General features: G+C 28.9%; 1 protein-coding gene across 1 annotated transcript in view; it reads right to left on the reverse strand.

Moving 5' to 3' along the window:
• Positions 1–16,462, reverse strand: part of LOC121120103 (glutamate-gated chloride channel) — a 274,678-nt gene that overhangs the window by 120,741 nt on the left and 137,475 nt on the right. Inside the window, 1 exon segment of the mRNA XM_071889780.1 lies at positions 10,869–10,978. Within this exon segment, the coding sequence (XP_071745881.1) occupies positions 10,869–10,978 (110 nt within the window).

Genomic DNA, 16,462 nt, shown 5'->3' on the forward strand with positions numbered 1-16,462 from the left:
TCATATAGTCTACACTTTATCTCAGTCTTTGGAACCAAGGAAATTTAAAAGTTAAATATACCCACTACCTATTCGCCAATTGGAGCTTCAAGCTTTTCCAATGAAATGAACGAATTTCTTCCATTACAGAAAAACTCAAATTGTTAGGGCAAGTGGTTCACCTGAATCGAATATTTTTATATAGCCAGCATAAATTAACGGCCTATGGTTGATCCATGTATTCTTTTAATAAGATTTTGGTGTCGATTTTTTCATATAAACCATTTATTGGTAGAATGAAGAGAGTCGCCACTGGAATACCCTCTGTCCAAATCCTCTTCCAATATTAAATTTGGTATAACACCCTGATATGTCAACATAATTTTAAGCTTTCCTCATATTACAAGATATCATCTCTTTTTAATTAAAATGAATTTTAAGCTTTGTGAGTTGAAAAAGCTTAATTAAATTAACGGATACTAAATTGAATTTATTTTAAAATTTTAAGAATAACTAAGCATATTTTAATCCTTTTTCTTAGATTTTAGTAATGTAGCAATATTTCGAGAAATGTCCTCAGCGATTCAGTTTTAAAGAAAGTCTTTTTTTAATGATCTTTTTTATCACCATAATAGCCACTGATATAAAATTTTCTATGTATTTTGTTAGAGGTATTTAAAGATGATATAGGACAGTAATTCTGTATAGCCCATCCCTTATTTCTTTTTCATGTGCTAGTATGTCATAACTTATTAAAGAGAATATTGTTTGAAAGATCTCTTCAATGCATAATTCATATACAGGACTGAGAAGCAGGGCCAATTTTCCGTACAATTCAATTGGCAGGCAAAAGGGATCTGGACGGATGTAGCTTCTGTTTCTGCCTCACTAAAAGAAGAAGACTCCCTCTATCTTATGCTATGTTTTGACTTTATAAACTCTTTGGTTTGATTTACTTCCTCAGAAGTGTTGGTTGACTGGAAATCTTCCTTGTGATCCGTCACCATGTCTTTCAGGTTTTTGTCAGTGAGTGTAAGGAAGACATTATTGTTTGACTTATGTTTACACCATTTATTATGAACAATTTGCTTCATTTTTTGTATTGAACCCATTTTTCATATTGATTTAGATTAACTTGGCGCTTTTGTATTTTAATAGAGTTTGTTTATTAATAAAACAATTTGAACATTAACGACTTGTATTTTAAAAGTTAACTTGGAAAATTTGGCGTATGATTGACATGTGTATTCGACCTTTTAGAATCTCTGCTTGTACTTGATGTAATATATTGAAAACATTAAGTCTTGTACATCTTGTTTGAATGCTGGATGTCATTTTTTTTTTTGTCTGTTTCTGATCTTATAGTGGTTGAAACTTAATCAAGTGCTTGATATATGTACATTGTATATATATCAAATAGAAGATCTATTTTGATGAAATTCCCAGGAGGTCTCTCCTCTTTTTTCTTCTTATATCTTAATAGCAACAAAATTGGATCCAAGAATGTATGTACAAGGAAGAAAAAGAACAACAAATTATCTCCTTTTTTTTTTTCTATACATAAAAACAGAGTTCTTCACTTTCAAAAAGAATTTGTCAATATTTATGGTAAATAGTATTTATTATACTTAGGTGTATTGTTTTTCTGTTCTCAAAAAAAATAATAAAAAACTTGGAAGAAAAAAAAGTTCGATTAAAACTGTTGGCAAAAAGTTGTTAAAAGGATTTTGGTGGTAGCGGTGGAGATGATGAAGAGAAAGAAAATGTGATATTCCCGATTTTAAAACATTGATGAAAAAGTAGAAAAAGATATATAAAGTTTCAGTCTTATTCAAAAGTATTATTTATTTTATTTTAATCTTGTTCAAAAATATATTAATATTATTTCTTACACAAAATATGGTATTATTGTATGCCAAACTTTTCATTCTTAATTATTATTTTCTTTTTGAAAAAAAAAGTATCAAAGAAATCAACATAATCCTTTATTTGACATAATGTCATTAAATTATGAAAAACATTCCTATTATTTTCAAGTTGTAATTGATGTTGAAATGATTGATTAATTAATCTAGATAAATTACAAATTGATATTAGCTTTTGATAATTGAACTGTTCGTGCATAGAGAATAGTTAAAAAAATGTTATGTCGTTACAATATTTCTTTTAACAATTATCATTTATGTAAAAATTATTTTATTACATTATAAATGTTATCTCTAAGAAAAAAAAGTCAAACGACTCAAAAGACTCATTTGAAGTAGTGTGGCAACGGAGGAGATATGTAGATATAATCAATGGTGTAAAAAGTGGGCTCTATTTCCTCACAAGGCTCTTTGCACCAACTTTTTTGATAGATCTGTGGAAGTCTACTGTAAAATCCCGAGATCCATTGTATGCCATAATGAACTTGAGGGGATTAGTCTAGGCTGTTTTCTTTAATTACCATGGTCCAGTATTGATTTTTTTAAAGATCCTTTTTTCCTTTCGAACGTTTCGGTCTTGCTGACGGCGTAAACGGGGGTTCTGGAGACGTCCAACTGCATGGAGTGTGTGGATGGAAATTTGTCGATCTCATTCAAGTGGCATTTTCTTGACTTGAACGTAAACTAGAGAGCTCCCGTTTGTTATGTATTGTAATTAATTGTAAATACTTTACCAATATCGAAATATAAATTAATTTCAAACACTCAACATTAATTCATTATAGAATTGTAAGTATTCAGAATTCAATGGACCACTCCGTATAGTGTATGTTGATAATCAATAACATAGAAGTTCATATAATGCCGAAGAATAATTTTCTGGGAAAATTGTCTCGTATCGTCTTTATTCTGGAAGTCGGCCGTTTTAGGAGGTGTATATATTACAACTTAATTTTAATGATAAAAATAAAACCATTGTTCCTACACCACAAAAGTTTCATTTTTCATTTATTAATACGTAAGATGAAGTTTTCACAAAGTTTTCTTAAACAATTTTTTTTTTTTTTTAATAAATACATTTATTATTAATAATGCCTTCAAAATTGCGGTTAATTATGTTATAATGTGAAAAAATTATACTTCTAGGAACATATTAATATTTTTCAGATCTAAAAATAATTAAATGGGTGAAATTGATTTATTTAAAATAATAATTGTTCCAAAATAGATCGGTTTACAAGTTTTCCAGAAAATATTCTTATAGGAAAAAGTCACGGGCGGGTCAAATCTAGAGAAATAATTTGGCTGGGGAAGCCATTTGTAGCCGTATTCCTTAAAATTTTGCCGTTTTTTCAGTGATTTGTGACACATTGAATTGTTTTCAGAATGAAGTACTTAATTTTTCTTAGTATAGGTGCATTTTTTGTTTGTTTTGTTTTTTTGTGATTTCATCCCTCAAACACTTTTACAATTATATCTAATAATTGTTGTCGACGGTTCGGCCCTTTTCTAGGTAATTGATTAAAATTATAGCATGTACATCCTAGAATATTAATGGCATAATCTTGCCAGCCCACTATTGTATCTTTCCATTCTTTGGATCAGGTGAATCCCCTTTCAGTCTGCACGCTTGACTCTCGATTGAGCTTTGGACTATAGTGATAAAGCCAGGTTTAATTCTTAGTCTCATATCGTCCAAAAAAATCATATGTCTGGCGTTAGAATTTCGCTAAAAATGGCTTCGAATCATGAACGCGATATTTTTTTTTTTGATCAATTGTGACCTTGCGCGGAACCCACATTGCACACAGCTTCAGCATGTCCAAATACTCATGCACCATTTGTCCAGCACTTTCCTTTTATAATTTTTGTCTAAGCTATGTCGATCAATTTCACTTGACGATAATTCAAAACTATTTCGTAAACTTTTTTGATGTTTTTGTCAGTAAATGCCGTTTTCAAACGTATACTGCATGTATGTTCGTTGACGCTCATTTCACCATATTAAAATTTTTCCAACATTATATTAACGGTTGATTTCGCAGGTGTAGAGTCCTAATAATTGTAAATCAAGGCAAGCTTTTGCTTCAACAGTATTTTTCCTCAAAAAAGCAATGCTTCATTAACAGATAAATTTATTTTTGATCCATTTTTAAAAATAACAATCGTTTGCAGCTTGATAAATGATTAAATGGTATGATTTAATACTTTTGGCCACATTTATGTGTCACCCTAAGAACATTTCAATGAATATATCAAGTATTTACAGTAAATATATTATGTCTAAGATAGAGGATTCAAGGAAAACTCTATACATACAAGGACTTTTTTTTTCCTTTTCTAAACTAAAAACTTTATAACTAAACGCTATTTTTTTTTCTATGTTAAATTTGTTAGAATAGTGAGGAAATGAAAAAAGAGAAATTATTTATCACAATCGTGTGATAAATGTCCAAATGAATAAAACATAACTATTCATCTGTCTAATAATTTTATATTATCCGAATAATAACTAATAGGTATAATAAGTTGAGAAAAAGTATTTTGTATGTTTAGCTTCATTTCAATGATTAATAAAAAGTCTTATAATCATCCGCTTTGAGCCAAGTATGCCCTTTTCTTATTAATAACTTGTTGGCATCAAGAATCCAACTTCATAATAACGTTCTTGTAGAAGCCCTTGTCCCATTGGTACAAAACTTGGACAACAAATTTTCTCTATTGAGGGCAAATTTTTACCCCAAAAACGTTTGTCATAGACAGGAACAGGTGTTAGAACTTTGTGCCAGGTCCGGACTGTAGGTTGGATGCATAAGAACTTCCCAAGCTAGGTCTTCGAGCTTCTGGGTGTTATCAAAGATATGTGTGGTCTGGTATTGTCTTGTTGTCTCATTTTCACTAAAGCTGTCCGCCTCTGTTCGATTACTAGTTTCAGACATTTAAGTTTCACACAGTAGAGAGCAAAATTGAGCAGGAAAAAAGCAATGTTGTGCAACATGAACAGAAAGAGTTTCGGCCCCGTATACATCGTAATTTTTCTTTGTAGCTTTCGACGCGTTTTTCGGTTTTAGTAGTAAAAATGTAAAATATAGCGAATTTCTTCCTTAGAGACCTCCATACTCGACTCACTATATTTCAAGACTGAACTGGCCAAGAATACTACTGTTTAAAATAATAAGTTCTTCGTGTCGCCTCACTTTGCAAAGTTATTTTCTTATTATTAAAAGGTTGCAAAAGTTAAATTTCAACACTCCGCTCTCGCTGTCTTCAATTGGGAGATAGAAATAGAAAGTATGACGTGCAGACAAACCCAAGTTGAGTCGCAAGTCTTCCAAATATGAACTCAATTTTCAAATTCTAGACCTCACTTCTGACTATTAGACGTATTGTGAGAAAATTTAGCCTTCAGTTGGTAAAGAAAAAGGAAGGAAGATAATGGTGGGTATTATTTGTATAGAGTATTCCTTGTATAATCCAATGTATCTACTGAAACTCAATCTAACTATAATTATAAAACCAAGAGTAATATGTTATGCATTAAATTTGGATTTAAGTGTAGTACAAACGAATTGAATACTTCCTTTCTTTTTTTTACGAAGAGGGAGATTAGAAGCAATTTTCCTTTGAAGGATGAATATTTAAGTAGACTACTCATCTCATATACTTACTATAAAAAAACATTTCTGGTTACATGTATTCAGTGTATGTGTGTAGGTAAACCACCCATGATTGATGGAACTGCTTCATATGAAGAAGGAGAAAAAAATATAAATAACTGTAATAAACCAGTAAGAGAAGGATAATTTTGATATGAAAAAAGGCTCTTACTTTGTAATTGAGATTTATTGTTTACGTAAGTTTCCCAAAATAAATATTTATATAAAATCTTTATTGAGAAATTGTGGTAGAAAGTAGGAGTACATAGACCATACTTTATGTATTCAAGAATCGTCTTATGTTGCCTTTCATTAAGGGTAAATTTGTCAAGTCGGTAATAATTCATGAAAGTTTTATGTTCATCTTTTTACTCATAACAAAATAGTGCATGTACAATTTGCTTAAATTTATACGTATAAATTAATATTAGACCTCTTCAAATTTGACTTTTTTCCTCAAAAATATGCAATTGATATTATTTCCATTCTTCAAGGTCTCAACTAACTATATATACCAATAACTTTGGTTTCGGATTTTGGATATGTGGGCCACAATAACTTTTTGTCATTGTAACTACCCAAAGGTTGATTCTATTGTTTTGAAATATGTACCAAAGGAAGGCTAATAAAATTTTGTTGAATATGACTGTAAAAAAAAATCGATATTTGTCAAAATTTAACTAATTTTAAGGCACAAACAAAAACATTTTTTATGCTGTGAAAGAAGGGCATTATATGATAAATAATTAGATCCAAAAAATGTTGCTCTTAATACTCATGTATAACCAGACGACTTCAAAAAATAATTCAATGACAATGCACACATTTCAAGCGATGGATACTAAAAGAACAGTCAAGTCTCTGGTGCTAGTAAGGTTTCGATTACAATGAGAGAATACCAGGATTTCCATCAAAACCAAGTACTCTTACACTTTGCACGTTTAGTTTTTAGTTGTAAATATATTTGTAGCACTGGAAATCAGTTCAAAAAAGCCACGTTGAACAAGTACCAATACATATATTAGTTACATATTTTCTAACAAGTTAATGGTTTGATATTTTTTGTTATAATATTATTTGTATGATTGTTCCTTAAAAACAGTAGCTATTTCAACACATATTCATTTGTTTACTTTTATATTTAAGAAAATTTTGGGAATTTTAATTTGGTACCACTTTCAATTAAATAACATTAACCTCTCGGTAGCTACAATGAAAACAATGACATAATATCTTGAATTTTGCAGCATTTTGAAAAATGCCTGCAATATAGCTAAAGGGCCTTGCGAGGGATATATCCTATGTCCAAAATCAAAATTATTGGTATATTTTGTGAGCTTAGACCTTGAAGAATGGGAACAATATAAGTTTGTGTATGCTTGATGAAAAAAGTCAAATTTGAAGAATTGTGATATATACACATACGTATATATATATTTAATGTTACTTTAATTGGTTAGACGGAGTTGCACTGATTCAGTATAAATAAACAATATAGTATTACATTTACTTCATCTAATCTAGAAATTTTTTTGTGAAGTCCATACACATTAAGGATATTTCTTTCTCTAGGTGAAAACCTACAACCATTGAGTTCAAGAAAATAATTTCTCCCGAGCGTGTTGTCTATGAGCTACGTCGATTCCATTACAATTTTAATTTTTGATTTCCTAATTGAATTTGCAAGAGAGAACAATTAAATTCAATTATTGCAACCTCTTTAATAGTAATAAAAGAATTAGAGGATACAAGACAAATTTAATGTAGTTTAATACCTATAAACATGTGTCAAATTTTATTCAAAATTTATACTTTTCAAATACTATCTTCATCTGGTTATTCCAGAATAATCTATTAATTTAAAGTAAATACAATATTACTTCGCACTAATAATATAATTAATTTCAAAACTTGTAATACGATAATACAACTGTCTCACATGTCAATACGAAATTAGTTTGCATGAATTTGGATCCTCTTTCCGTTCCGATTGTATAAATCTGTTTAATAGAACAATTTGCATCTCTTGGACGGTCGGAAAAGTAATTAAGTACAGCTCTGGAGGGTGGCAAAAGTGTTGACGCAATGGCCTAGACGGGTTAAACTTTTTTCTTCTCCTTTCTGTAATATTATTGAATTTATACGTTCTACCATTTTTTGTTTGAAAGTTAATAAAAAGCACTTTCCTGTAATGTTACAATAATTGCCTTTTATTTAGTTGTTGAATGTTGAGAATTACCAAATTATTAAATGACATTTCCGAAAAAGTTTTTAAATGGCAAATTTACTTTATCATGTATTTAAGGAAACGAAAGAAAATATAAATCAATTTGCTCTTTTTTCCTCCATTAATTACCTCTTCATTTATTTTTTCCCGCAAGATGTAATTATGAATGATTTTAAAGATCTGTCATATTCAATCATCTTTTAAATATAAGAATATATGTACTTACATATAAATATTAATTCTAATATTTTTTTAAACTATATATAAAGTTTAAATTATTTATTAAAAAATTAACTTATCATAAACTTTTATTAATGAAATTATTTATACTAAAAGAAAAAGTTTTTTCTTTTTATATTAGCATATGTAAGTACATACATATATTCATGATTTTTTTTTTCTGAAAAACTCAAATTTCTAATTAAAGTTATCTGCCATCAAAGAAAAAAGTTTGACAAAAATGTTTATGAAGACAAAAATAGAGAAAAACAATAATGTATTTCATATGTGTCGAAGCAAAATAAATTACCTTCTATTTGATTTTTCATGATTTGGCACTTTATTATATTTTTGTTATTACCTTTTATTTATCTGTAAATTCGACTTTAATCTTTTTTTTTTTACAAAATAATTTTAAATTGGATGTTCGTGAGTTAACATTAACTGATAATTTTATCTTATTCCATATGCTATCAATTCTAAATGTAAATCTTATTCATTGCACAGAGTCCGTGGAAATAATTCTGTTTAATATTTCTTTTCACTTAAATATATAACCGTTACTTCCCCTTCAAATCATATTGCAAATATCTTTCTGGGGTTTTAATTACTCATTATCATTATATTTCAGATGTACGTTTGTGTATTAATCAACAATTTGAGCTTTTATGATGATAAAACTGGAATTTCTATTCAATTGAATTTAATTCATCTATTGTTAGGTTACATTTATCAATTTATCATTATTGTATCTTAAGTTTATGTGTATCTTTTTAATAAATAATAATCTGAATATCATTAATAAAATTTCTAAAACTACTGTATATATAGTTGAACGATTTTGTAGAACAACTTTAATATTAATATAATTTTATCAGAATCTGCACCATGATTAAATACTCGTCTGTGAAATTAAACAATGCTTTTGACTTTCTCTCCTTACAATATATACAAAAATAATCTTTTTTTTAAACAGCCAAATCTATCAATGCCAATTTATTGGATGTGTGACTTAATCAAATATTTTTCCAATGTAACCATTCATTGTTAGGGCATATATAAAATATAAGAAGTAAGTGACATCCATTAAGATAATTAGAAATACCTTACATAAGGTTGCAAAAAGTAAATTGATGGTACTGACGAGGGCTTTATTCAATGTCCAATTCAATTAGTAAAGTAGTAATAATTTATTTTCCTAGGAATAGCAACACTTTGGGATTCACGCTAGTCACATTTGTCACAACATTCAAAATGCCTCAAAATTTCCTTTTATTTACAGTTTCCTCATTAAATTTTTTGTTATGTTTGTACTTTGTCAATCATTTGTCAAAATAGAGAGTAGTACTTCTTGAACAATCCTAAGGAGTGACTCATATTTATACATGTATGTACCGCACCATCACAAAACACCAATATTTATCTGTTGTCGACGCCTAATAACTCCGAGCAATGCTGGGTAATCCCGCTAGTGTATTATTATGTTGATAATTGGTAAATCCTTTTTTTTAAGTGCCTTATTTTTCATAGCATTTAGAAAGCAGTTTATTGATTTCATTTTGATATTGACAACACATCAATTCGTGATTGGATATACAGCGTGTGAGGTAGAACTGTGAAAATTTTGATAACAAATAAATACACCCTGCATTGTTATTCAATTGTGAGTCTCGTTTTTGACTTTATTTACCGCAAAATAGAAAATTGACACTATATAAATCATTGTAATTAGTATATTTTATATATAAAATTTATTTAATTATTTCTTTGCTATATTTTTTTCCTTATATTTTTAGAATTTAGATCTTTATTTTTGATCAATATAGTGATATATCTTAGATTATTTGCCCCTGGTTTGAAACTTAAAAGAATTATATGACCTTAAAGTAATTTATTTGCATGAAATGCACTACAAATTTTGTATTTAGTTTATAATGATTACATCTTCTCCATGTTGATGTATCAAATTTTGGATAGAGAGTAAGAAAAAGAATCCATAATATTATTAGTTTAAGAGTAAAACGTCGATTTTAGTTTAAAAACTAGACTATTACTTCTTTATATGTAGTTGCAATATAAATATGATGTAGAATAAAAAATTAAAACGTCATATCCGGCTCTCATTATTTTTTTTTTTACATTGAGAAAGGATTTCTGATTTTATTATTATGACTGATTTAATAACCTGAGTAATTGAATGGGTCTAAATCATTAAACAGTATATTGCAAATATAACCCAACATTTTCGTAATTTGTAAAATGTTTATCTGTCTATTTTTGAACTAAATTTGACATCTCTAGTTATGTACACACAAATTATAATTTTTCATCATTTTTTTTTTTTTTTTTTTTTTGTAAAATAATTAATCTTATGTCAAATGATTCGGGTTTTATTTCTAAATACAAAGACAAAATTGTGTAAGTTTGTTAATGTGGAATTTGTCTAAAAAACGCTGAAAACACTGCAATTCCATTTGTTCGGTCCTAATAAAATTTATTCATCCTAGGATCGGTCTTTTATAGTAACTACAACAGCAAGTTAGCTACTACCTATGTCATTTTATTTGTTCAACATAACCTCTTCAAGAGACAAGGTATCTGAAGATTGAAGTAGGAAGGGTATGGCTAAAACTTGTTATTATACGTTCACTTTCTTTCTTTTTATTTCATTCAATCCTAATTATAAGTAAAAAAAAAAGCTAAACATAGCACTGAAAATCCAAAGTATCAATCCTTAGAACCGTTGAATGGTAAAAAATATCGGACCAATAAAATAACCAATGAAAACTGAAAGACCTATCCAACACAAATATTGGTACATAAACTTCTTTGTTCTTTACCATAGAAACATCATTACCTTACCTGTATCATTTTTTCCGGATGGTCTAATCCTTTTATCATATCCAGTTCCAAGGATAGAATCCAATACTTGTTTTTCTTTTTGACGGTAATTTATTTTCTCTATTCTGGACCTGTAAAAAGAATAATAAATAGAAGGAAGTTACTATTTGTAGGTAAGTAAAAGCAAGATTGAAATTATTGTCATAAATCAGCATTGTTATCATTTTATGAAGGTATATGTTACATTATATAATAAAAACATTTCATACTTGCGTCTGCATATAAGTGTATGTATTTCTTTGTTATAACCTTCTTCACTATTATTAATATACGATTCTATAACGAGCAGAAAGGTATGTCTCCCTACATACAAATATACTTACGTATAGAAGCCTCATACACCACAGAATGGGATGGTCAGCTAATAAAAAACTTGTATACGCTATTTTTACAATATAATATCAAATTCACATGTTTACTCATCTATGTAGGTACATAATCCATGGTTTAAGATATTTCTTCTGGGTTTCTGTTTCACGAGATATTTAAGGCTTGTCACCTACGGGTAATTCCAGGGAAATAATCTTATCTATTAAAAAATCACTCCGTATAACGTTTTTACTATGAAACTATGAGGACTTATATACATTGTCCATAAATTATGCCCAATTTAGGGAGACCCACGGTCTCTAGAAAAAATTCCACTGACTATTGGCGACAAGGGTGATACCAGGTTTATTATTAGGGGGGGGTAGCGCTAAAAATTATCAAACTCTGTTACATAATTACTCATACAACTAGGTATATTATTCAGAGGGTGCCTGCGTTGCAAGTCTCAATAGAGCAGAATAGAAACAAAAAATGAAGTTAGAGAAAACAGGCAGATACAGAGATGTTGAAAGAGAAGGATATAAACATATGTAGAAAGAGAAAGGAAAAATGAGTTTTATTTCGAGCATAGACAGGCTCTTGGCGACCTCAGAGGCCCAAACATAACTTAGGAGCATTCTTTGTTTTTTATACGTCTACTAGGTAAATTTCAGACTTATCTGTTTGATCATTTTTGATTGCATGTGTAATAACATTAAAAACAGACCTATTAATATATGATATGATAAAAAAATTGGGGAGATCCATAAACTTTAAAGGAGGCTGAATTCCCCCCCCCCCACCCACCCACAAACTCAACAACAATTTCCTAAAAAATGATTAGCAATAATATATGTGCATATACAAACATATATTTGCTCTAGAAATGAGGAAGTTTTATGCTTAGAAAACACAAGAAACAAACACCTTTCCAAATGACAGATGATGAGAAAAGTAAAATGAAAGAAAGAAATGGGTTGAAACTAATTTAGTTTTATATAAATGAGCTTTAAGTCGAAAGAACTTAATTTATAATTTGAATGTTAAAATAATTTAAATATAAATTACTTAAAGTGATGTAATTGAGGATCATTCATAACTCTGGATGGATAATCTAACTGGATCACATCTAATACTCCCATCAAAGTTATTCTTAATTGTTTACTAAAGAAAAAATATGTCATTTATTTGTAGAATACTTTTTCTATTAGAAGAAACAAGATTTTTTGTATATTTTGAACTCAAAAAAATATTTTTTATTTCTTTTATATATGTATAACCGATAGTATATATTAATACCATTTCTAACGAGGTCCGTTCTAATGAAATTTACAATGTAAAAACAATTTTAATAGTCCCTTGTGTATAATTATTATTTTTACTTTACTTATAATGTTTACTTGAGTAGCAAGAGAGAACTTAAAAACAATGTAACTAAAAATTGTGGTCCCTCGACAGCTTTTACGCAGTTTTCTATAACAAATTAATAAGAAAGGTAAACAAAATAATTTTGATCACCAATTTTGCAAAATTTAGCATCTTATTTTAATTCAATATATTATTTTTTCTTTTTGAAAAAAAACTATCAGAAGTCCAACTAATTTTATCTTTTCTCTGATACATAAATAGTTCATTTGGTTCCAACTAATATTGAATTCAAATAAAAAAAATTGAATTCTTGGTCAAATCGAGCTGTATTAGAGCAATAAAGTAATTTTCGAGTCCAGTCAAAATCGAGTTTTGACAATTTCAACATAATATTTAATGTGGTTTCTCTTTTTGTATACGTCATAAATTCTTCCTTTAGTAAGAGCAGAGTGTCTGTATTTTTTACTGTCCTTTCATTGAATGATACTAGAAATAATTATGAATCAAATATTTCGATTTATTTTGATAATTCAAATTCAAGTATAGCTGAATTATCCAAAAAAATATTTCGGGTGAGCTTGAATAATTAAAAAAAGTAATTGTTGAGTTTAGTAAAGGTTTTTGTTTATTTAGAGTTCAAGAACTATTCAAATTCAACATTGGTTATAACAAAATACATTCCTTAAAGATTTTGAAATAAATCCCTTTTTTGGTCATGGTCGAAACAGGGAATCAATTGTTCTTGCTTTTACCTTTTTTTTAATCTATGCAAATGATTTTTACATATTTTTTTTTACTTTGTTAGAAAGTTCATCTACTATCAAACTACTTGAAAATTAAATTACGAAATTGAATGGTAGGATATTTTAATACGGAAACAAGAAGTGCAATATTATCTTTTGTAAGTATTTCTGGATATGTAAATTGTAGGTACATTATAATTTGTGTTTATTAGGACTAGTGCGGTTCGAAATAGACCGCAATTTGGTCCTGTACGTTTTTACCCTTGGTATGGTACGTAAATATATATATATAATCACATGTTAGATACTTGAATATTATAAAATTTTTGTTATTTTTTTTTTTTTTTCAAATTATAAATTCATGAATAATCGTATTATAATAAACATTCTTTTTTAAAGAAGTTAAGTATATTCAGGAATAATTTATTGGTACAGGAAAGAAAATACTAAAGAATTAAATATCAAAAAAGAAAAAAAAGCCTTCATAAATTTTATTAAAAAACATTTAACTATTATATCATGCGAACTGCGTCACTTGAAGGCTGTATTGCAGTTTGTACCGAACCGTGTGTTTAACATGCAGTCCCATCTCTAGTGTATATGCGCATGAGGGTGTTGAATTTTTCACTTTGATCTCAAAATTGATTTCTTGTACTGTGAATGGATGTTTCGTCAGAGTTCTCCAAATCCTTTTAATAGTATCAGCCGTAAGAAAAGGGAATGAAAGATGTAGTTTTAATATACATCTCTTCTCATTACCTGATTTCAACGTGCTTGACTATTTCTTGACGTCCCTGGTAGAGAGGTAGTCTAATTTTACTCCTCATCAAAATTTGTATTTTCTGAATGATGTCATTGCCCGTACATAGAACAAGGTTCCTGAGGGAAGTATCAAGAAAACCTTTAGAAGTTTACGCCATCGTAAACACTCGGAATAAGTCGAATCAGATATCCAAATTTGTAAAATTTACTTTACACTTTTTAATTTGTGTATGAAAAGATATAAAGAGGTCATTTATTTGAATATATATGGATTTTGTAAGGAACACTTACGCACCTTGTAAATGTATATGTATATGTTTACGAAGGTACTAGATACATAAATATATATCTATTCAATAAAAATTTGCATAAAGTTGTTGTTATAATATATTTGCTGGTTGAATATATGTATTTTGTAATACGAATATCTATATTTTGTTCCTACTTCATATATTGATATGATCTCATTTCAAAAGTGTATTAATAACCTTATATGTATCTATATGTGCTTTGCCTTTAAGAACTAATTATGTGTACAGTATATATGTTACTTTCTTATAATTAACTTTAAGAAAATAACTGTTTCATATCATCATCCTCTTCGCAAACACCTATATACTTATATGGGGTTGATCTTATTTTGTGGAATACATTTTATCCTTTTCAATACGGAATGAGATTGGTTCAAAATCACGGAGGAGGACAACAAAACATGTTATCTTTGAACAAAGCAATGAGATGGTTGCAAATAGCAAAAAGTTTCTAAGCTTTCTCAAGGTTAACAAAAATTTGGGTAAAGTTTTGCTATTTTCTGATGACAAGTTTTTCTCGGTCGATACGACTGTGAATAAGCAGAACAGCCTCTACATCACAGCTGAACATCCAGACAATGTCTGAGCTTTATAAAGACATGTCTCCATAACAAAAGATCCAGCCGGAACAATGGTTTTGGGCATTTTTGAGTCTACCCTCTCATTTTTGTGGGAAGGAAGGAGCGACTCATTTGCACATACTTACATTGGACTTTTAGATAAGAGAGTGCTACCTTGTACCTGAGAACATATCGGGAACAACTTTGTTTCGACTCAAGACAGAGCTACGTGTCATTGTACTGCTAAGATCCAGGCCTTTCTGAAAGACAACACTCCAGACTTTTGGGACTTCAAAATATGGCCGGATTCCTCTCCAGACTGTAACCCATTGGTGGGTCTGGAAGAGAGGGTGTGTGCTACTCATTACAAGAGTGTCCAGTCTCTAGAGGTTTCAACCTCAAGGAGTGGACCACGCTCAAGTCTGACTACATAGTTAAGGTCTGCAAGTAATTTAGGTCTTGGATTCAGGGAACTATAAAAGCTGAGGGCTCAGATATTGAATAAAAATTGAGCCAAGCACTATTTCAGATGTATATTTCAAATAAATGACCTTACAAAAAATCTAGCGAATCTAGCGTAAATTTTACTCTTTAAAAATAGTATAATGTGTACGTCTAGATAAGATCAAACTTGTATTCTCTATATACCTAACCAAACATAGAGCTGTACTTATTATGTTTTGTAATAAAAAAACAATAGTTCAAACGAGTTAAAGCAATTACTCGATTTTGAATTTTAATAAGCAGTCAATAAAGAAAATTATCAAGGATTTCCTTCTTCCTAAAAACAACCCTAATAATAACATAGGGCTCAATGATAACTTAATTATTCATATTTTGGTCTGCAATTATTTGCCTCATTAAATTTTGTCATCAAATACTAACTATTCAGCTTGAATCAAATCTTTTATTTCACGTTGAATTTTAATAATCAGTCTACAGATCTATAGAATGCTGAAAATGTCTTTTTTATGTAACACAATAAAAATATTTAATCTCAACATCTACATCTCAAAGATATTTTTGTCTGTACTAAGTTGACTCAAATATTGAATAAATGATGTCCTACTTTTAAAATTACATTATGACAGTAATTTTGTAACCATTTAATGCACATTTATACACAGTCGTACATACTATATTTGTTTTTTATTATACTGTTTGAATACATACGTATCTATATTTATTTATAATTCAGGTAAGTTTAAGGCTCATTAATGAAATAACTATTTATGACATAACCATTCTATTAAATGTACAATAGCCATACAATGGGAGAAATGATGTGGTTAGATAAACAAAAATTAACTATGGGTTGTTATTTGTTTTTGCATGTTCTAACTTGGAGGAAAGGTTGAGAGATTCAACAATTAAAGGAGTAGTGTCAAAATTGAATATCTTTTTGAGACTATATTTTCAAGGATATATATCGTGAACTTTTTACCTGTAAAATTAATGCAGTGGCATTACAAAACTATGAAATAGTTATAAATATTTTAATT

The sequence above is a fragment of the Lepeophtheirus salmonis genome, chromosome 6 (genome assembly GCF_016086655.4).
Source record: "Lepeophtheirus salmonis chromosome 6, UVic_Lsal_1.4, whole genome shotgun sequence".
NCBI lineage: Eukaryota > Metazoa > Arthropoda > Copepoda > Siphonostomatoida > Caligidae > Lepeophtheirus > Lepeophtheirus salmonis.